This window comes from Macaca nemestrina, chromosome 15 (assembly GCF_043159975.1).
Source record: "Macaca nemestrina isolate mMacNem1 chromosome 15, mMacNem.hap1, whole genome shotgun sequence".
In the NCBI taxonomy this organism is placed as follows: Eukaryota; Metazoa; Chordata; class Mammalia; order Primates; family Cercopithecidae; genus Macaca; species Macaca nemestrina.
The window spans coordinates 19,545,368-19,569,220 of NC_092139.1; the positions used below are offsets into that span (position 1 = coordinate 19,545,368).

General features: G+C 41.8%; 1 protein-coding gene across 1 annotated transcript; it reads left to right on the forward strand.

The window, feature by feature from the left end:
* The first annotated feature begins 17,425 nt into the window (after positions 1-17,425).
* On the forward strand, positions 17,426-19,788 carry LOC105496429 (secretory leukocyte peptidase inhibitor). The gene is made up of 4 exons (XM_011766838.3): positions 17,426-17,578; positions 18,301-18,459; positions 18,880-19,029; positions 19,608-19,788. The coding sequence occupies exons 1-4, from the start codon at positions 17,494-17,496 to the stop codon at positions 19,610-19,612; spliced, it is 399 nt and encodes a 132-aa protein (XP_011765140.1). The 5' UTR covers positions 17,426-17,493; the 3' UTR covers positions 19,613-19,788.
* The last annotated feature ends 4,065 nt before the right edge of the window (positions 19,789-23,853 follow it).

Below are 23,853 nucleotides of genomic sequence, written 5' to 3' on the forward strand. Positions count from 1 at the left end.
GTAGGAGGAGATGTTGCAGTCCCATCTGTCATCTGTCACCCATTGATTATCAGGGAGGATTTGAATGATCTGATCTTTCCTTATTTTTCCTCATTTCCCAATCTTTCTCTTTGTCATCCAGCTTAGCAGAGATTTTTTTCACTGTGGCCAACACTACCATGAGGGCATCTGGCCACCAACCCAGTTGCCTGACCCCAGACTGGGGGTGATATTTCACTGCCTTTATCCCAACTTGGTATAAGTGATCATTTTTAAAGGACCCTTGTAATTAGGAACAAAGAAAACCATAAATGTCCAAACACTGTTTAGGGGTCCCAGGGATGGGCAAAGATGGAGAGCGAAGTGGCTTCTTTCTGAATGCATTCATTTGTTCATTCCACAAGTTCTTGTCTGCATCTAATGTTTATCGAGCACTGACTATGTGTCAGGTCCTATGCCTTGCATCTAAGATAAAGATATGAACCAAACACAAAAGGTTCCTACATTCATGGAGCTAGCATCCCTAGTTATTTGGTACTGGGTATGTGTTAGTTTGCTATGAATACAGAGGTGAAAAAGATTGATACAGTCCCTACTCTCAAAGGGCTCTCAGTCCAGTCCAGGGAGATACAGATTAACAGGTAGATGTAATGTAGAGCAAAAAAGGAGAAGGTTGGGGAACATCAGAGGAGCAGCCAACAGATAAGGAAATCAGAAGTTAAGTGATAGAGGGATGAACTAGACTTCCAGCAATGGGTCTTAATCTTTTTGGGATCTAAGCCATTTTGAGAAGCTGAGGAACTCACTCCTCTGAAAAATGCACAAGACAATGGCATATCATTTCCTGGGATTTAGGGATACCAGAAGGGATGTATGGACCTTAGATTAAAAAGCCCTGATAGAGAAATAAGGCCTCAGAGTGGAGTCAGGGGACAGCCAGAAGGGCCTCATTTAAGAAAGAACCCCCTGCCCTTCCCAAAGAAACTTGTTTGGAGCTAGGAGCTGGCTAAGGGTTCACCTCTACTGGGGCTGGAGTATGGAGAGTAATTTTTTTAAAGAATTAAAGAAAGATGTGAGTGATTGCCTCTAAAGCATACATGAAATATGGAGCATAATGAATTAATTAACATCTATAGAACAAGATACTTGGCTTTGGTTACAAGTCCATGGAAGCAAATAGACCAGAAGCTGATTAACATTATGGGTTGTCTTACCAAGGAAAGTTCAACATTGGCCAACAGGGTGGTTGCTTGTTCCTGAAGGCAATCCTCAGGCTTGATTGCATCCACAGAAAGTGGTGGGGCAGAATCCTAGGGACAGGGATGACATATGGTCTGGCTCTCTCTTGTTATGCTGAAGGTCTGAAAGTACCAGAGGCCAGTATGTGATGCCCAAACCCCCAAACAACTGTGAGAAGAAAGGTCAGTGCTAAGATGAATTCTAGTACTGTAAGGGCATGTTTGGAAAAGCATGTATTCACATTGTGAAAAATCCAGGAGAGGCTGACTTCATGTAACTCACTTATGACCACAACTGCTGGTGCCCTGGGCCATCCATAAGAGAGGTCACCTGCTTATTTATCCCTTAGAGGGAGTATCTGCCTGGCACTGCTATCTTCAACACTGTTTTTTTCTCATCATCTCAACAATTTTGTTCAAGGAGATGTGGTCCAAAATTTAAAATTCAAATTCAATCTTATCTGCTGCCGTGACATCTGATAAAATCAGAAGGGACCTGGAATTTTCTAACCTCAGGTTTCCCTCTTTACTGTACTCCCATGGGAAAAGTCTCCTAGCTAAACAACCTCCTTATTAAGGGAGCAGCTACAGGTCCTGCTTATTCCTGATGAATGGGTTTCAGTTTCCTGACAGGCTGCAGGATTATTCAAGCAAGCCAGTCATACCCTCCTGTGGGAGGCAGAGAACATCCCACCCTTGTGACACTATAAACCTTGCCTCTCACAGCGCCTGGTGGCACACGGGGTTCCCAAGTGCAATCTCCGTGTGGCCCTGGGTGGCATGCAGTATCCTTGTCCCCCAGACTGGGATGTGAATAATAAACGGCAATGGACTTCATCTGTTCAGTGTTGGGTGTCATGTGGTTGGCCATCCTTATAACCCTAGGTCAGAAATTCCTCCTTCACCAATGGGGTGAAGAGGAGTCAGCTAAAACCAGGACCACAGGATCTCCCTAAGAATTCCTTTTACCCCAGCTCCTCTGATCGGTGTCCTGAGAGTGCAGGTTACTTGGGGATTGGGAGCAGAAGGCCACATCCTAAGATTCTTGAGTTTGAATCTCAGCTCTGCCATCAACTGGCTGATTGACCTAATCAAACTCCTGTATCTCTCTTATCTTCTATATTGGTTAAGCATCAGTTACAAAACCAGGAACTACTCTAGCTAGTTTAAACAGAAAGTGATTTATTATTAGGATTAGGTGTCCTACAAAATCACTTGGAGGGCTGAAGGAGAAGCCTGGACACTGAGTATCAGGAAAATTTCCTCCCCCTGAGTCATGGTGCCTTGGCCACAATTCAGGAAACTCTCGGCTGGAGAACCATTCTGCTTCGGCCATGGTCTCTACCAGCAAAATATGTGTCCTACACTCTGCTTTCCTCCAACTTACTCTTGGTTCAACCCTTGTGAGTGTGCATCTGATTGGTGAAATGTAAACCACAGACAGGCCCTAGCTTCAGGGAGTCTGGAGAATGTAGCTTTTAACATTCTAGCCTCTGCATTATAGAGAGGTACACAAAACATTGTTGAAATGGATGTGGAGTGCATCAGTCTGTAGATTCTGCCATAGTCTCTGCTCTTCACTTAAAAAATGGTTTGCTAGGATGTCCCAGATTTACTGGGATCTCTGGGTGGGTTGGGAATGGACATGAGATGACTGCTGAGTCAAGCCTAGACTTGTATCATAGTCAGAGTCTCTAGAGACTATCTAAGTGTTTTTCCACCCTGTTAGAACCAACATTTTTATTTATTTATTTATCTGTTTGTTTTTAAGAGACAGAGTCTTACTCTGTTGCCCAGGCTGAAGTGCAATGGTGCAGTCACAGCTCCCTGTAACCTTGAGCTCCTGGACTCAAGGGAGCCTTCTGCCTCAGCCTCCCAAGTAGCTAGGACTACAGGTGCATATCATCACACCTGACCTTCCTTCCGTTCTTCCTTCCTTCCTTATTTTCCTCCCTCCCTCCTTCCTTCCTTTCTTTCCCTTCCTTCCTTCCTCCCTTCTTTCCTTCCTTCCTTCCTTCCTTCCTTCCTTCCTTCCTTCCTTCCTTCCTTCCTTCTTTCCTTCCTTCCTTCCTTCCTTCCTTCCTTCCTTCCTTCCTTCCTTCCTTCCTTCCTTCCTTTCTCTCTCTCTCTCTCTCTCTCTCTCTTTCTTTCTTTCTTTCTAGATAGGGTCTCATAGGCTGGTCTTGAACCAAGATGCCCAGGATGATCTTCAACTCCTGGCCTCAAGTGATTGTCCTGCCTCAGCCTCCCAAAGCATTGGGATTACAGACATGAGTCACCGCACCTGGCCCATGGTCTAGGACATGGGGGATGATAGGGGGAAAGGAAAGAAGTGAGAGAGATGGTGGGATTTGTGGCCTTGCTCTCAGCATGTGGAGTGGAAACAATAGTGGGTTTTGAGTGAGACAGATCATATCTTGAATCATAATTGTGTGAGTTATGTCTGAATTGCTGGGGAATTCATCTTTCTGAGCATCAGTTTTATCATGTATGTATGGGGTTAATAATAATTCCTTTCTTGTATGGTGGTGAGGATTAAAGGCATTGTTTGTGAGACGAGTGCACAGTGACATAGGTCAACAACTAGTAGATATCTATTTTCCTTTAGGATCAGCTCCCAGTTCCTTGTGGCACCAATCCTCACTCCACCTCCTATTGAGAATGTTGCTATATTGTTGGTCAGGTTTAGCACTTTCTTTTGGGAACTATTTGGAAATTACTGTAGTGGGTGTGATCCTCTTTGATTTTATTTATCAGGAGTTGTAACACAGATCTGAAATGAATTGCTTCAGTGGTTACCAGGCATGACAAGTTTCCTCTTCTTTGTTCTTTCTGGTTTCAGAAGAAATTTAAAACCTGAATAAATGTCTAATCATTAAATTTCTCCTTTTATAAAAGAAAACAGATTAGAGGCTTTTATTTGATAATTAAATCTCTCATTTTAAAATGGGAAATATTATGAAATGTATTCATTTTTTACTAAACTTACAAGAAATTTCTATCCCAAATGATTTCAGAGACTAAAAAAAGGGAAAGCACAGGTGGAAACTTTGTGGTGCTTATCTTTGATATTGTGTGTTTGATATCACAATCAGTGTTTAAGAAACTAGACATTCTTTCTTATGAGAATACACGGGAAAATCCTAAATGTTAGGGAATTGTCAGTGTTGAATTTTCTGAAGTTGATAACTGTACTGTGGTTATATAAAAGTGTCCTTATTCATAGGGAATACACACTGAAATATTCATGGATAGAGGAGCATGATGTATACAGCTTACTCTCAATGGTTGGAATAAAGCATTTTACTCTCTCTCACACACAGAAGAGAAAGAATGACGAAACAAATGTGGCAAAATGTTAACATTTAGTGAATCTAGGTGAAGGGAATATGGTAGTTCTTTGTACTGTTCTTCCCATTTTTTCCATACATTTGAAATATTTCAAAGTGACAAGTATAATACATGCTAGGATATTTATTATAATAGTAGGGGATCCCTATAATAAATATAATAAACAAATAGATATGCAAAGGTAGTTTAAGAACAGAAAAATCTATCAAGGGGATTAAGCAAATTAAAAGTTTAAAGATGACCCAAATGAATCTCTAAATTGCTTCATAAAAATCATTCTATGTTGTGTTCTACATTCATGCACAATAAAAATAGAAACACTCTAGACTAGGAACAAAAGTGAACATAACTAACCTGATAAAGAGTATTTACCAACTGTTGCAGCAAATATACTCAGTGATGGCATCCTTGGCCTGGCGCAGTGGCTCACGCCTGTAATCCCAGCACTTTGGGAGGCCAAGGCGGGCGGATCACGAGGTCAGGAGATCGAGACCATCCTGGCTAAAACGGTGAAACCCCATCTCTACTAAAAATACAAACAAATTAGCTGGGCGTGGTGGTGGGCCCCTGTACTCCCAGCTACTCGGGAGGCTGAGGTAGAAGAATGGCGTGAATCCGGGACGCGGAGCTTGCAGTGAGCCGAGATTGCGCCATTGCATTCCAGCCTGGGCGACAGAGCCAGACTCCGTCTCAAAAAAAAAAGTAAGTGGCATCCTTAAAGACAGTCACAAGGGCAGAATTTATCCATCTCCATTCTCAGTCAATCTCGTATTAGTGATCTTAGGCCAATGCAATAAAATTGGACTTAAAAATAAAGAGGTGTAAGGATTGGAAAGGGAGAGATAAGATTGTGAGTGTTTACAAATGATATGATTGTCTTAGGATGAAATCCAAGAGATTCAATGGGTAAACTATTCACAACAGCCATAAAATTTATGAGTACCTGGAAATGAACCAAGGAAAAACTTGCAAAAATTATATGATGAAAATAAAATTTTATTAAATGACTTGAAGAGGTCTTGAATAAATAGAGTGATACTTATTTTTTTTATACTTGGGAAGACTTACTGTGGTAAATATTTTGGCTCTTCCAGGTAATTTATAACATTGATGCCATCATAGTAAAAATTCAACAGAGTATTTAAGGACCTTGTCAAATTGACCCTAAAGTTTATATGGTAGAGTAAAAGCACAGGGATAGTCAAAACAATTCTAAATAAGTAAAACAGAAAAGACTTCTATTGTGAAGCACCAGGTTATAAAAAATATAGATGCAAGTTAAAAGAGTATGGCATTGTTCTGGGAACGAGCAAAATGAGTAAGAAAACCTAGCAGAGTGCATCCATCCACATATGAAAACTGGTACAAAATAAATACAGTTTTATGATCAATAGGGGGAATCAATGATATAGGGAACAATTGGTATTTCATATTGGAAAAAAAATGAAACAATGTCTCTACTTAAACCTTTCACAAAAATAAGTTCCAGGTGGATTACTGACTTTAATGTGGAAAATACAACTTAAAAATGTGTTTATAAAATTGGAGATTGTCCTATTTTTAATCAAGATGACACCAGAGACAGTTTATGCTAACTGATGCTTCTATCTGGAGCTCACGCACCATCTGTACAGCAGGCACATCGATTGCATGAACTGCAGAGGTGACCCTCAGTGGTTCTCTCTCCTTATCCCAGCTTTGGGCACAGGGAATCCTCTTGGCTGCTCTTCAGGCCTGGGTAAGAAGCTTTATTCCTTAGACAGCCCCTGTCAAATTCACCCAAAGCATTCCTTCCTCCTGTCACCTTGTATAGGAGTCTGACTCTGAGCCTTATTTTTCCTGTTTGTAAAATTGGATACTGTAGTACCTGCTTTATTCATTGTCTTAAAGTTTAAATGTGAAGAAGCATGCAAAGCCTTTAGCACAGTGCCTAGCACATAACAGATGCTCAGTAATTATTAGCCGTAAGTATCAGAATGATCAAAGAGAGCATATTTATTAGGTAAGAAAGACAGGATTTAAAAGCTGTTCAGGCCGGGCGCGGTGGCTCAAGCCTGTAATCCCAGCACTTTGGGAGGCCGAGACGGGTGGATCACGAGGTCAGGAGATCGAGACCATCCTGGCTAACACGGTGAAACCCCGTCTCTACTAAAAAATACAAAAAACTAGCCGGGCGAGGTGGCGGGCGCCTGTAGTCCCAGCTACTCGGGAGGCTGAGGCAGGAGAATGGCGTGAACCCGGGAGGCGGAGCTTGCATTGAGCTGAGATCTGGCCACTGCACTCCAGCCTGGGCGACAGAGAGAGACTCTGTCTCAAAAAAAAAAAAAAAAAAAAAAAAAAAAAAAAAAAAAAAAAAAAAAGCTGTTCAGTCTGATTCCAAAGTCTGTAATCTTTTAATGAATGTCACTGAGATCAAGCAAAAGGATATAGGATAATTTGGGAGATGTTTGTCCAGGCTGTGGAGCTTGGGGTCTGCATCCTCCTTGTTCTAGAGTTTGATAAGTCATTTTTCTTTCTCCTCTTGGCCTCCCCTATAGGTTCCAGCATTGCTGACAATTGCCTAATTTCCAATACTCATTCTTTCTCCAAAAACTTTAAAATTGTAAAACAAAACATGCATTAGGAAAAGCACATAAAATAAGAGTAATATTTAATGAACAATTACAAAGCAAACACATGTTCAACCACCACAGAGGCCGTGTTCTTTTTTTATGTCTTATCAAGGCCCACACCACTTCCTTAGTGACAAGTGACAGCTTCTTTTCTGTTGGTCATTGAGTAAACGGATGTCTTCCTTTGGGGAGACATGCCAGCCCGTGAGGGGAAAAGTGTGAGAAATATCCTGGTCTTCAATCCAACATTATCACAAATCATTTCTTGGGCGGGGAGGTTTCGAATTCTCCTGCCACCATTGAATTACAACTGTTGGCTTCTACTTCTGGTTCAGACATTCGCTGCTGTTGCCCCAGATCCCAGCTCTCCCCATCCCTGAGTTCTCTAACTCTTCTTTGTACTGATTTTTTTCTCTGAGGGCAACCACCTTTCTCAGTCTCTCCAGAATTGCTAAGAAGAATCCAACCTGGACAAATGGCAAAATTCGAGCCAAGGGAATTCAAGCCTTTTGGTAAAAGAGAAGGAGGTGGACACCCAGCCTCTCCCTTGAAGTGCATTGCTGCTCTTAGACCAACAGGGATGACTGGACGTGTGGCCCCTCCCATGTTTTTATTCCTTTCTCAGCTTCTTCTTGTCCTGTCTCCACAAATGATTTTTTTCTTTTATTTTTCTTTAGAGATGGGGTTTCGCTATTTTGCTCAGGCTGGTCTTGAAATCCTGGGCTCAAACAATCCTCCCTCCTTGGCCTCCCAAAGTGCTAGGATTACAGACACCAGAATAGAGATATAATTGCCTCCTTTCTATGGGAAAATCTTAAGGCACACTCTAGGTTTGCAAATCATGCTAATTTCCTTCCTTTCCAGCCTGCACCGATTTGTAACTTGTATGTCTTCTTTTGTAGGGTCTGACCTTGGTTAGCTGTCTAATTGAGGAGGTCCTTAAAAATAAACGCACATAGAGGCATTGCTGATTGATAATTTGATTTATGTTCACAGGAGGAAGAACGAGATCAAACAAGAGAGCTATGGTTACGTGCTTATTGTTTATTGATGCTAAGTCTCTCTCTATTTCTTTTAAAACAAACATTGAGGCTGAATTTTCAGGGAATGCAGATACCTAGCAATTGGCCAAAGGGTTGTCCTGCCTAATTTGGTAAAAAGGTGGCAGACAACTGCACATTATTTAGATTTACCAGATGAACATATATAAAAAAAAAGAACCAAGTGGAAATCCTGGAAATAAATGATTATTGAAATAAAAATTCATTACTCACTACATAGAACTACCATTTGACCCAGCAATGTCATCACTGGATATATACCCAAAGGAATAGAAATTGTTTTACCATGAAGACACATGCATGCATATATTCATTGTAGCAGTATTCAAAATAGCAAAGGCATGGAATTAATCTAGATGTCCATCAATGGTGGACTGGATAAAGAAACTGTGGTACATAAATACCATGGAATACTATGCAGGCATAAGAAAGAATGAGATAATGTCCTTTGCAGCAACATGGATGGAGCTGGAGGCCATTATCCTAAGTGAATTACAGCAGCAACAGAAAATCCAGAAAAGCTGAAAACAGAATATCATATCATCTCACTTATAAGTGTGAGCTAAACACTGAATACATGTGGACACAAAGAAGAGAACAATAGGCATTGGGGCTTACTTGAGGGTGCAGGGTTGGAGGAAGGTTAGGACTGAAAGAGTCCCTATTGGGTATTATGCTGATTACCTGGGTGACAAAGTTATCTGTACAGCAAATATTAATATGCAATTTACCCATGTTAACAAGCTGCGCATGTACCCTTGAACCTAAAATAAAAGTTGGAAAAACATTAGATAAAACAGAGTTTAGACTGGATACAGCTGAAAGAAAACTTGGTCAATTGTTAGCTAGTACTGAGAAATTCACCCAGAGCCCAGCACAGAGAGATGAAGAGAAAAATATAAGAGAAAGGCAAAATAGTGATAATAAAAATAGAAAGTCTAGTAAATATCCAGTGGAAATTCCAGAAAGGAGTGGAGAGAATGGCACAGAAGTAATATTCAAAGAGATAAAGAAAGGACTTTTAAAAAAATTTTTTTTATTTTTTATTTTTTTAGAATTAAGACATGCATCTTCAGATTAAAACTGCATATTTGGAGTAAAGCAGAATAAATAAAAGGCAAACATGACTCGGCAAGATTTCTGACAATAATTTCTAGTTCATGCTTTTATTTGAAGCAAATGGACCAGGAGCCAACTAAACATGAAAACCAAGCCTTATAATGGCCACTGATTGCTCATGTCAATCCCCAGGTCCTATTGCACCTGTATAAAGTGAATTCTTGAAAAGGTGTAGATGCCCTTCCTTCCCCAACAAAAGGGCATCCTCTGAAATACTTCTCTGAGATGTAGCCATGGAAGGCAAGGGAGAGGCTCCCAGGCAGCAGAACTGAATTCTTCGGATTTATTGAATAAGGAAGTCACTCCAACATTAGGTAGGAAGTCCCCACATCCCTGTCTTACAGGATGTACAATCTATATTATGGGCCAGTGACAATTTGTATATATCTTCCTATGTTTCCCTTTTGCAAATAGGACTTTTTATTGCAGTCATTCTGCCCTCACTCTACCATTTTATATTGGGTGCATTTGAAGTGGTTAAACTTACTTAAGCTTATTAAACTTAATCTGTAAAGACTATAAATTTAACTGACAGAACTACTTTCACCCACATTTCAGAACTGGAGATGAATATAGTACCCAGAGAGACATTTTGTTGTCTTTCTTTGGGAGAGAGGTTGAGTGCATTTTATGTAGATGTTGGTTTAGAAAGTATTTGAAAAAATTTACAGCTATGTAGATTTCAGTAACCAAAAGGGGTAGACTTTAGAGAACACTCACTACTATTTTTACCACTGAGCATCCTTTTGCCCCTCTTCTGGTAGCCATATCCTAATTTACCCCAGGAGAATCATTCCTTCTCCCACTCTGAAAATTCTACTGGATTTGGAGCATTCAATGGTGATGAGTATTGTGGCCTTGGCTTAAACCAATCGGTACATCCCATTTCCCTGGTCCCGATCATTGATTTAAAGATTTAATTCTAGCCACTCCTAGTTAGTTGAGTTGCCCAGAAAAAGCCCTTACTAGACATGAATGTGGGAAGATGGGAGGAGATGCTACAGCCATATTATAAATGCTAAGAGGGAGTCTGACTAAGAATGAAGCCAACATGAAGAGAACTGTCGTGGAGAGAATCTTGTGGGAGCTATAGTATGAGACCTTGCTCAAATTGCACCTGAAAATAACACCTATTTTTTCGTGGTTTATTCAGCACTCTCACTTCTTGCATCTTTAAGATCATTTTTTAACTTTGCAGGATTATCTGGACAGTGCTACTATCCCAGGCACCTCCAACTCTGGGTTTAGGACTAAAGACGTCTTGGAGGGACCATAATGAAGCAGTACGTGGCTGAATTCTGAAGACTTGGGTTTGAATCTTACAGTACCTCTGACTTGCTGTGTCATCTTGGGCAAGTGGGCTTACTCTCTGAGGTTCCATTTCCTTTTCTTTAAAATGGGATATAAAAGTGCTTGAACCACTGTGAAGTTCGGGGTCATGATTCTTGTCTATTCCTAGGCTTTTTCTTCAGGAAGGTAAACTCTCTGGGTCCTGAGAGTCCTCTATAAGGTAAAAACCCAGCTAGAATCTAAGACTTGGGGCCTCTAAACAGCATCTGTTCCAATGCGCTGATCTTACAAATAGGGAAACTGAGGCCCAGAGAAAGGAAGGTTCTACATCAAATTGGACAGAGCTGGGATTCCAGCACAGTCTCCCGAGTCCAGTGTCATCGTCATACCTCTCTAGCTGACCACAGGGCCCCAGAGGCCAGAAGTGATGCTGCCAAGTGTGAGTCTTTCATGATCTTTCTGGCGCTCTGCTCTGTTTGGGCCACAGAGGCGTCCTCAAAGTGGTGCTCTCCACTGACCCCAGGCTTCGATGCCAAACTCTCCCACAGTAATGATCAACCAGGCATCATCCCATAGTAATGATCAACCAGGCATCATCTGCCATGTCCATCCAAGATCCTGCCGTCTCCTGATCTGCAACAGGAAAGTTTCTCTGAGACTCATTTTTTCTCATCTGTAAACTGACTTGACATTAGTATCTACCAAATTTTGTGTGACGCTTAAATGTAATAAAACATGCTAAACCAAAGGAGATGGATTCCAGTGATTTGGGGAAATCTTTTCCCAAGCTGCTTCTAGCTCTGTTCTACAGTTTGATAATCCAGCTTTTCTTTTCTCTGTTTTCTTCTTTTTTTTTTTTTTTTTCTGAGACGGAGTCTTGCTCAGTCGCCCAGCCTGGAGTGCAGTGAGGCGATCTTGGCTCCCTGCAAGCTCTGCCTCCCAGGTTCACGCCATTCTCCTGCCTCAGCCTCCTGAGTAGCTGGGACTACAAGTGCCCGCCAGCACGCCCAGCTAATTTTTTGTGTGTGTTCTTAATGCCTAGCACTTGTTTTTCTTTTTGTTTTACCAGGTCTCTAAAGCATTTCCTCATGACATACCACAGACTTTCTTTCTTTAACCTTAGGTTAACTGGATCTCTTCCTCTAGGGAGACAGACATACAGCTTTTGAATGAATAAAGTGCAGAACCCTGATCTGTACACCAACCATCTCTTGCCTGGCAATAAGTAGGAAGACACTTGAGATCCACCATTGTTGGATCTCAAGTGGCATTTCTCCTGCTAATTCTTTGATGGATGGATGTTTTTCACCCTTGTCCAGATTTCACCCTTGTCTAGAGCTTTACTGCCCCTCACCCATTCACTTGTGGGCCTGAAAGGACAGCTCACATTTCCAGGTTTTATTAAGACTATGATGAGCAGCAGGTGAGTAAGTACGATTCTTGCAGAATTCAAACTTTCTTGGGTGGGGAAATGCTAAGGAGTGGCTAAGCCATCTGTTTCTCTGAAAGGTCTGGGGAGATCCGGCTACCATGTCCACCACCTGTGGATGACACCTCCAGAGGTGATTGAAATGACCCCACCTCCCTTGCAGCCATCTCTTTCTCATCTGCTCTTCCTGTCCCAGCTCGGAGTTTTTCCCCCAGTACTCTCCCCACCACACCTGTTACTTCTCCATACTCCCTGGCTCGGTGTCTCCATTCCCATTTGGTCATTATTGAACGTTTTATGTATTTTGTTTAAGACAACATTTTAAGCTAAGTTATAAAGGCAACTATGAAAGTCAGGAAATTGGCTGAGGCTCTTGGGGTGAGTTCATGGCCTCAGTGGAAGGAGGATGAAACTGTTTCTTAGAGTCACAGTTACCGTCCTGGGACAGGTAGAGGAACTGAGGCCCAGGGGAAGGTAGTGGCTGCCTTATTCACACAGGAATGAGCTGTGAAAACCTGGTCGTCTGCCAGATTCCGAAAGAGTTTTTTGTTCCGTGTTGTTTTTTGGTTTTGAGACTTGGAAACATAGTGAATCTTAGGTAAGAACATAGTGACTTTTAGCTAAGGGTGAAGGTGGCATCTGCTATCAGAATGGAGAGACCCAAAACACGTCTCCCTTAGGCCTGAGCAATGGGGCTCCTTCCCTGCACCTCACACTTCAGGGCGCCTTGTGCCTTGGGGTATCTTCCTCAAAATTGTCTATGTTCCCCTCTAGTGCCTGAAGCCAGCCAGGATCAATGGTGTCACTGGGGCAGAGAATCCCAGCTTGGACTGAGAACTGCATGGGTTCTAGTCCAAGGGGGTGCTTCCCACTCTGTACTCCTTCCCCCATTGCTAGAATCTAGGGCAGTCATTCTACCGCCTTGGATGGCTCCTGTTGGTAGCCTGTGGCTGCTCCTGTCTCTTCCTCAGGGCTTTCCAGGCCATCTCTGTGCAACTCCAAAGGGCCTTTTCAGTTGATGTCTTTTTTTTTTTTTTTTTTTTGCCTCTGATTGTCCTGTGCTCTCTCAGGTCGGTCTTGAGCCATGATGGATTAGGGAGAGACATTTCTTGTATAAATGAGATGCTCCCCTCACTTCACCCATGAGCCCCTCCAGGGCCAGCTACATAATTTACAAGACTTAATGCAAAGTGAAAATGTGGAGTCCCTTGTTCAAAAACAGGAAAAAAAGTGCTAAAGGTACTAAAATTAATTTTTTAATTTTCTTTGGCAGTTTCTCTCTAGATCTGCCATGGTGTTAAAAAACGTATTTACTGTTGCTCCTCCACAAGTATGTAGATACTCACAGGGAGAGTGCAGACCCTCAGAGGTGTGCAGGGTCCCTGTCCCACTACTTGGTGTGTGCAGGACCCACCAGCTAGCAGGTTCCCTCTGTCACCAGCACCCTGGTAGTCAGGGACAAGGGACCACACTAACAACATTTGAGACAATAATTGGAAACCAATATTCAGAGGAGGCGTAAAAGATGATGCAGCCTCACAAGTAATGATGTAACCAACTTTAATAAATGGCAGTGGGAAGTGCAGAGGCAAGTAGGTTCCATCAACCAGGGTTCTCCAGAGAAAGAGAACCAATAGCTGATTATCTGGCTATCTATCTATCTATCTATCTAATCTATATCTATCTGTCAGTTAAGATCTATCTATCTACCTACTTACCAATAGGTCCAATCAGGTCTATTTTGTCAAGAAATGAGACCACGTTTTGTTAAACATTTAATGGAGCAGAGCCAGATGGGTCCAGACCCAAGGACTAAGCTATTCAGTCAAAGACTGACAGCTCCCTGTGCGCTTAATGTGTGCAGGGACACGCCGGTAATAAAAACAATATGTACTGTACTGAGAGGACCAGACATTGTGCTGAGTGCTTTCCAAATACTCCTCACAACAGCTGTACGACTCCAGAGGCAGCAACACTCTCATTTTACAGCGGAGGTAGCTGAAGTTCAAAGAGGTTCAGTGATTTGCTTCCAACCTGTAAGTCTGACTTTGAAGTTCAGGTTCTCAAAACCATGTGGTGTCGACTCTGTGTGCGTGCTCTTTTCTGTAGCCCTAGGCCTAGTGCAATACCTGACATGCGGTAAGAAATGTTAAATAACTTTTGTGGGAATGGATTGTATAAATGAATGAAGGAATCTGTAGGATTTAGGTAGAACACAATAAAGGGTGTGTGAAATAGATTTTTATTTTTTTATTTTTATTTTTGAGATGGAGTCTCACTCTCATAGCCCAGTACTGTGATCTCAGCTCACTGCAACTCTACCTCCCGGATTGAAGTGATTCTCCTGCTTCAGCCTCCTGAGTATTACAGGCACACACCACCATGCCCAGTTAAATTTTGTATTTTTAGTAGAGATGGGATTTCACCATGTTGGCCAGGCTATTCTCAAACTCCCAAACTCAAGTGATCCACCTGCCTCAGTTTCCCAAAGTTCTGGGATCACAGGCATGAGCCACTGCTCCCGGCTTTGAAATAGATTTAATGAGTCAATCTCAGGTTAAGATTGGGTTAGCAGCGGAAGTGTCCTCCACCAAACGGGTTCTGGGGATCAGCATGTGAGTAACCTGTTTTAGAAAAGCTCAATCTTGTGTGTGTCATTAATCCGCTATGCAGCTTTGAGCCTGGATCTTCTTCTAAGGGATTCAGTCTCTTTTATGCAAGCTGCGGGTTTGGTGTAGGAGTTAGCATTTTCTGTAAAGGACCAGACAATAAGTATTTTAGGCTTGGCAGTAAATATTTTAGGTCCCTGTTGCCATTGTAGTGGAAAAATAGCCATAGACAGTACATAAATTAATGGATGTATGGCTATGTGCCAATAAAACTTTATAAAAACAGGTGACTAGGTGGAAATTTGGTCCAAGGACTGTAGTTTGCTGATCTAGAAAACCCTTGAAGTCCTCTTTAGTCTTCACATTCTATGATGTAAAGATTTAGAACCAATTATGTCAAAGATAATAATGATTATATATTATTATCCTCCTCTGACACCCATGGAAGACATTGCTAATTGGGCACAGGGTACTTTTCTGATGAGAAAGGAGTTGGCTCTAATCGGTCAATCACACGTTAAGCAATCAGCCAATTGGAGATTTAAAAAAAAAAAACAAAAAAAACCTTAAGCTGTAGCATTCTCCTTTTAATTAATTATTTAATTTTTTTTTGAGATGGAGTCCCATTCTGTTGCCCAGGCTAGAGTACAATGGCGCGATCTTGGCTCACTGCAACCTCTACTTCCAGGGTTCAAGTGATTCTCCTGCCTCAGCCTCCTGAGTAGCTGGGGTTACAGGTGCGTTTCACCCTTTCACCATGCCTGGCTAATTTTTGTATTTTTAATGGAGATAGGGTTTCACCATGTTGGCCAGTCTGCTCTCGAACTCCTGACCTCAAGTGATCTGCCCACCTTGATTTCCCAAAGTGCTAGGATTACAGGCATAAGCCACCATGCCCAGCCCCTTTTCATTCTTTAAGAAACAAATATTTAGAAAACTCCAGATAATTTCTTGAGTGTGGCACTGAGGAAAATAGGAACAAACAGAGAGAGAGAGAACAGAAACTATGTGAGAGGAATAAAATTGTCCCCTGGGTAGTGCAGGTGAGAACAAAAATTTTGACTTGAGAGTGTCATTACCCACTGGCGGAAATCATATCCTCCATTTCTCTCTTACCTGCCCTACTAAATACCAACTAGGACTGAATATACCTGGTTCATAGTAGTTACCTCGTGCATATTAATTTTCGTCCTTTTCTTTTTCCACCAAAATTTGATTGATGATTGATTGATTATGTCCAAGTCTTCTGATCCACCAAAATTTAAACCATGGAGTGACTTTCATATAAACAGATCTGCTGCCAGTTGACTGTCTGGTTGTGGAATACTTAAATACTTCATGTGGGGCTGTCACTACTTGATAATGAGTGAGTCTTTCATGTCTGTGAAAAGTTCCACAAACATTCACTTTAGGAATGAACGGGAGAATTCTAAGCATGAAGATAGTGAGTCAAGAGCTTAGAGTTTGCAGCCAGATGAGCTTTGGTTGAATTTTATTTTATTTTATTTTATTTTTTTAAGACAGAGTATTGCTCTGTTCCCTAAGCTGGAATGCAGTGGCATAATCATGGTTCACTGCAGCCTCAAACTCCTGGGCTAAAGCCATACTCCTGGCTCAGCCTCCCAAGCAGCTGGGACTACAGGCATACATCATCATGCCTGGCTAATTTTTAAAATTTTTTTGTAGAGATAGGGTCTCAATATCTGGCCAGGGCTGGTCTCAAACTCCTAGTCTCAAGGAATCCACACACCTCAGCCTCATGAGCAGCTGAGACTGTATGTATGTGACCCTACACTCAGCTATGGGCTGAATTTTAGAGATAATGATGACTCTCTTTATAATTAGAAGCAATCTATGCAGATTGGGTAGCATATAGAACGAGTTTAATTTTTTGCTGTCATGTGAGATCTGTAAGGGTTTTTGGGGAATTTTCGGAAGCAGTCCTCTAAGATCTCAAATTATCTCATAGCTAAATGTTGATTACAGTGACTGATGAGCTGCTTTCCCCCTTTATCTCAGATTCATTTCAGTTCTCTTTAGTGGGAAGGGATACAATTCATTTATTCTTTTCAGAGTCCCTTCATGCCCTTAATTTCATAACCCTCTGAGAAGGGCTGACTTGTTAGTATCATTTCATTTCACAGCTGAGAAAACTGAGCTCTGAAGAGATTTGCTGAGAGCAGAGCTCTTCAGCTTTCATTTGTTGAGTGAATGCTTTTCCTGTGACAGGCACTGGGGATAAACGGTGTAAATATTTCAGGGAACTAAGTATCGGTTGGTTGAATGAGCTGAACTTTTGAGAAAGAAACTGCATTGAGCATTCAGCAGAGTTTCACAATGCCTTAGAGTCCAATAATATGAAAATCAGAATTCGTAATGTGAGAATAGGATGTAATGCACGAAGTCTCAGCTGGGGGTCTGCATCTGGTTTCAGTTCCAGGTCCAGGTAGCACCTTTGCAATTGACCACTTCTTCCCCTCTCCACCTGTAAGGCTAATGGCCTGGGGTCTCGTGATGTTTAGGGCTCAGATGGACACTGAGATGACCTCTTTAATCAGCCAACCTCTCAGGCCAACCTTTTCCCTTTCTTTTCTGGTAATTACTGTATTGGCCTCAAAGCCTCACCTGGCATAGGAAAGATAAACCATCTCCTTGGTGCCAGGATTTCTGGTCTCTGGCTAAGCTTCCTGCTTATGCAATAGTAGCTGGGAGAGGCCAAAAGAATTCTGGTTGGGCCACACCCACTGGTGAAAGAATAAATAGTGAGGTTTGGCATTGGCCATCAGAGTCACTCCTGCCTTCACCATGAAGTCCAGTGGCCTCTTCCCCTTCATGATGCTTCTTGCCCTGGGAACCCTGGCACTTTGGGCTGTGGAAGTCTCTGGAAAGTGTAAGTTGGGAGTCATTCTGGTCTAATCTGGGCTGCAGGGTCAGAGGTGCGGTCTCCTGGTGATGTGGGTGTGTCCCCTTCTGTAGGCTCTGATCTCTCAGCTTAGTTTCAGGAGACCTCCCTGAGAGTGGAATACATGTCTGGCTGAGCTCCAAGGTTTCTGTGAGGGTTTCTGAGCTTCTGGAAATGCTTTTTCTATGCAGCCATGCTGTCGGCCCAGATCCCACTCTCTCTCTCTCTCTGTCTCTCTCTCTCTTATCCTCTGCCTTCTTCACCTGTCTGCGACTCTCAAATCATTAGTTTCTGACTCTGCTTCTTCTTTGTGTCTTCGCTTCTGCTATTTTGTCTCTGTGTTTCTGCCTTGGGCTTTAGCTCTCAACTTCTCTCACACTGGTTCTATTTATCTTTGTTTATCTGTCTCCATCTCCATCACTCCCAGCCTTCCTCTCTGCCTTTGTGTAGCCCTGTTTTGCTCTGGGGTGGGAGGTCTTGACTAGAAGCCTGCTGCCCTTTTCTTGGGTCTGAAACATCCCCTGTCCATTTGTCCAATTTAATCAAGCCTATCAATCCACCCGGAGATCAGGCAGGCATGACCCTTTGGGCTTTGTGGATAGCTCCTGAGGTAAGGGTCTCTCCCCCTCAAAAGTGGTGCTTTGTTCAGCAGGCATGATGACTTCTCAGTGCCCAGCCTACTCCTGACCTCTTGACTTTCTCTTCAAAAGCTTTCAAAGCCGGAGTCTGTCCTCCTAAGAAATCTGCTAAGTGCCTTAGATATGAGAAACCTGAGTGCCAGAGTGACTGGCAGTGTCTAGGGAAGAAGAGATGTTGTCCTGACATTTGTGGCATCAAATGCCTGGATCCTGTTGACACCCCAAGCCCAAGTAAGCAGATCGGGGAACTGGGTAGAGAGGAGTGAGCCTGAGGACACAGCATTAGGGGGATGGCACTGGGTGATGGGTCCTGCCAGGCCTCCTTGTCAATCAGTCAATGAGTCACATGCCCTAAGCAGGAAGGTAGCCAGCAGGTGGTGAAGCAGCGGGCATTTAGATAGTCAGGTAGTTGGAAGCCTCCCACCTAGTCAGCACTGGACGACTGGCCCCCTGCATCAACGGGGGCCTGATGTTCTAGGACAGCCAGGTGCTATGTTTGGGGGGTGACTTACGGAGAAAGTGGTGGTGATAGAGATCGGGGGGGATGATCCGACCTGCTCAGGTTGCAGCAGGGGCTCACTCTAAAAAGTGGAGATAGGAGGGGTTGTGTAAAGTACAAGGCCTCTGACTGGTAGCCTCACTCTCACCCAGCGAGGAGGAAGCCTGGGCGTTGTCCACCAGCTTATGGCCAATGTATGATGCTTAAACCCCCCAATTACTGTGAGATGGATGGCCAGTGCGAGCGTGACTTGAAGTGCTGCATGGGCATGTGTGGGAAATCCTGCGTTTCCCCTGTGAAAGGTAAGCAGGGGCCGAGGGCACACTGAGATCCCTCCATCTCAGCCTCAACCCTCTGGAGGCCCAGGCATATGGGCAGGGGGACTCTTGACCCCTATTCCAAGCAGAGCCTCTGTCTGACTCCCTTGTCCTTCAAGAGAACTGTTCTCTAGGTCTCAGGGCCAGGATTTCCATAGGATCACCTGTGGCTTTGATTCTATTCTAGTGTCTCTGGGTGGGGGTCCTGGGCAAGTGACTTTCTGAGTCTCAGTTTCTTTATCGGTAAAATGGACATAATGAGATTGAAAGTGCTCTGCAAAGCACTATGTGCACTAAGAATTTATTATTCAGGTTGTTTCCGTCACGTTTTCTCAGGTTAAATCCCAAACGATCCGTGGAGTTTGAGGATTATCTAATTCAATGCTTTCAATTTAGAGTTTTACGGTGAAAATGAGACTTGTCTCCTGACACTAAGTCTCTCTCAACTATAGCACTATCTTGCTATTTTCTTTATCTCAGGAGGATCCTTGGGCAGAAGGAAGGATGTGAGTATGATTTGGCTGATTTCTATGCTGAAGCTCTTATCTGATTTTCTCTCACAGCTTGATTCCTGTGATTTGGAGGAGGCTCTGGAGTCCTGCTCTGTGTGGTCCAGGTCCTTTCCACCCCCAGACTTGGCTCCACCATCGATATCCTCCTTTGGGGAAAGGCTTGGCACACAGCAGGATTTCAGGAAGTGCCAGTTGATCAATGAATAAATAAATGAGCCTATTTCTCTTTGTACCCTGCTTCTGTGATTCATTGGGGTTATGAGTGGGGTGGGAGGCTATGAGGGAAGATCTAGCTATGAGGCCTTCCTCCTGTGGATATATAGTGGGAGGAAGAGGCTTAGGGACTGGGGGGACTTGAATTTATATCATGAGTCTATAAGTACTGGCTCTGTGATTTTGGACAAGTGATTTTTATCTCCTAAATTTCAATTCTTTTGTCTGTGAAGTGGCAATAAAAGTCAACTTCTCACAGCATTTGGAACATTGGAGGAAGCATTGTGTGTGTAATAAATAGCAATGTTACTAGGCCACAGCAAGTTCTCAAAAAATAGGGGCTACTTGTGGCCTACTGGAGTGATTTTGAGTCTCTTTAATTTCCTCTCTCTCCCAAGACACTATTTCTTCTATTTTATGATGAGAACGTTATCATAATGGGTAGCATTTATGGCGCACTATTGGCCATACCATGCAAGGGTGGTGGTGTCCTTGACTCCACGGAGCAGGAGTAACAGGAACTGGGACTGCTAAGAGCTAAGGAGCAGGCAGAGGGCCTTGCTCCACATTGCTCTGCTCTGTGGACTCCGGAGGAAAGAGACAACTTGATTAGATAAGATTTTAAAAAATATTGTAATTCAATCCTTTCCTGGAAAAAGTCAGCGAACTAAAAATTCTTCCTTACTACTTTCAAACAATGCTCTAAGAGCAGCAAGGGAATATATTAAATTACCAATTCAATGAAGAGGAAAAAGAGGGAGAACCATTTTATTTATTTGATGAGTGTGGCAGTCACCCTTCACGTTGGCCCCCAGTGATCTCACCTGTTGGTATTCACACCTTTGTGTAGCCCCCTCCTGCATTTTTCCACAGTTAGTTTGTGTGACTAATAAAACATTACAAAAGTGAGAGATAGTTATGTCCTCACGAAATTAGATGATAAATGTTTGCAGCTTCCATTGTGGAGGCATTCTCTCTCTCCTCAATCACTTACTCTGAGGGCATTCTTTTGGCAGGTCATGAGGAAACTCAGGCCATCTGTGCAGTGGCCCACAGGGTGAGGATCCAACACCTCTGACCAAGAGCCCATGAGGAACGGAGGCCCATCCATAAACACATGAGTGAGCGTGGAGTGGGTTTTTCAGCCTTGCACTAGTCTTTTATTTTTTCTGATAGAATCTCACTCTGTCGCCCAGGCTGGAGTGCAGTGGCATGATCACGGCTCACTGCAGCCTTGAATTCCTGGGCTCAAGTGATCATTCTACCTTCGCTTCCTGAGTAGCTAGGACTACAAGTGCACGTCACCACATCCAGCTAATTTTTAAAAAACTTTTTTTAGAGACGAGGTCTTGCCATGTTGGCCAAGTTGGTCTAGAACTCCTGGGCTCAAGCAATCCTCCTGCCTTGGCCTCCCAAAGTGTTGGGATTACAGGCATGAGCTACTGCACCTGGCCCGCTCTAGTCTTGAAAAGACTGCAGTCCCAGCAGATAGCTTGACTGTAATCTCATGAGGGCCCTGAACCACAACTACCCAGCTAAGCTAATCTAAGCGGATTCCTGACTCTCAAATTGTGAATTGATGTTAATGGTTTTAAGATGCTAAGTTTTGGGGAAAGTTGTTATACAGCAATTGATAAGCAATACAATGAATTTAGCAAAAATTTGATACTACAACCAAATATGGACAGTAAAAGAAAATTATGAGCCAATGTCATCTTCTACAAACATAAGTATGAAGATCCTAAGTAAAATGTTAAAAATTAGAATTCATCAAGGTTTTAAAAGCTTTCATAGAGTTCAATGTGAATATGAATTTTTTAAATTAAAATTAAAAATAGAAATAAATCCAGAAAAGGTAACATACCTGAAATTCTGTAGCAAAATCTACATTAAGTTAATTTTTCAGAGGCATTGTCACTGAAGTAAGACAATAAGGATCATCAGTATTTTCAACAATGTATGAAATATTCAAAACTGTGCAGCTAAATGAGATAAAGGAAAAGATTGGGAAGAAAGATACAAAATGGTCATTATTTGCAGACAGTATCATTTCCTGTATAACAATTTGAGACATTCAATAAGATTGATAAAATAAGATTTACCAAAGTTGCTGGGTATAAGGCCTACACAAAATTCTATAGCATTTCTACACATTGTTTATAACCAATCAGAAATAATAGAAGTAGACATAAATAGTCAAAGAAAGTAGCCAGAAGTAGTCAAAGAAACAAATGCTACAAAATACCTAGGAATAAGCCCCCAAATTGTGCCAAACCTTCATGGATTAAAAACAAATTTTAGAAATAAAGGTCTAAAATATGAACTCAGTAGATAAAAAAATAATGTTTATGTTTGGGAAGACTTAATAAGGTAAAGAAAATGATTTCTTTAAAATTATTTCTAAATCCAATGTGATTACAATAAAAAACCTAATACAATTTTTGAGAAGAACTTGACGAAGTGATCCTACAGTTAATGTATTATTATAAAGGTTGCAGTAGAGCCCGTAAAGTTTTTTAAAAGTACAAGAATGGAGGGTAGCTAGATTAGGTATCAAAATGTGCTGATGATATAATAATTAGTGTAGTATGATGTTGGTACAGGAATAAACAAATAGTCCAGTGGAATGGAATACCTACAAGGACATCATGAGAGTGACACTATATGAAAAAAAGACTATCTACAAGGAGACTTGTATATTTGTGGACATTTATTATAAGAAAGAGAGGAATTTTTACAGCTGGGTAGAGCAAAGCTCATACTAGTAATGACAGCAATTGGCTTTTTTTGCTTTTAAAGTTCAAACTAATAACTTTTATGGAGTTTAACAATAATCTCTAACATGGTTATTTGATTTCCGTTTATTCTTTTCAGCCACTACATTTTAAATTTCTTTTTAAGTTTTTAATTGACAAATTATAATTGTATATGCTTATGGGGTACAATGTCTTGAAATATGCATGCGATGTAGAACGATTAAATAAAGCTAATTAACATATCCATTACCTTATGTACTTTTTTGTGCTAAAATCATTAGAAATTTACTCTTTTTGCAGTTTTTAAATAGATAACACATTGTTGTAAACTATATTCACCATACTGTGCAATAGAGCTCAAAAACTTATTCTTTTTGTCTAATTAAAACTTGAAATTTTGACCAACATCTTCTCTCCCCAACCCCAGCCTCTGGCAACCACCATTCTACTCTACTTCTATGGGTTCAACTGTTTTTCATGCAAGTGAGATCACCCACTACTTGTCTTTCTGTGCCTGACGTTTCATTTAGCGTCTCGTCCTCTGGGATGTTCATGTTGTCACAAGAGACAGGATTTCCTTCTTTTTAAAGGCTGAATAGTATTCCATTGGATGTATATACTACATTTTCTTTATGCATTAATCCCTTGATGGACACTTGGGTTGATTTCACATCTTGGTAATTGTGAATAATGATGTAATGAACATGAAAGTGCAGCTATCTCTTCACCATACTGATTTCATTCTGTTTGGATACATATCCAGAAGTGGAATTGCTGCATCATACGGTAGTTCTATTTTTAATTTTTTGAGGAACCTTTATACAGTTTTCCATAATGGCTGTACTAATTTACATTTCCACCAACAGTGTGCAAAGTGTGCAAGGGTTCCCCATTCTCTACATCTTCTCCAACACTTATCATTTGTCTTTTTGATGGTAGCCATTATAACAGGCATGAGGTGGTATCCCATGGTGTTTTTCTCATTGTAGTTTTAATTTGCATTTCCCTAAGAATTAGTGATGTTGAACTTTTTAAGAAATATACCTGTTGGCCATTTGTATGTCTTCCACTTGTATACTTCCTTTGAGAAATGTCTATTTAGGTCCTTTGCTCATTTAAAAAATCACACCTGAGAAACAGCCTTATGGGCTACCCCTGGCAGGAACACTCCCAGGCTGGCCACGAAGGTGTGTGCCAAACAAAAATTCTAGAGTTGAAGAATTCAATGAATAAAATAAAAAAAAATACAACTGTGAGCTTTAACAACAGAGTAGAAATAATTTCTACACTAGAGGACTAGATACTTGAAATAACATCAACAGACAAAA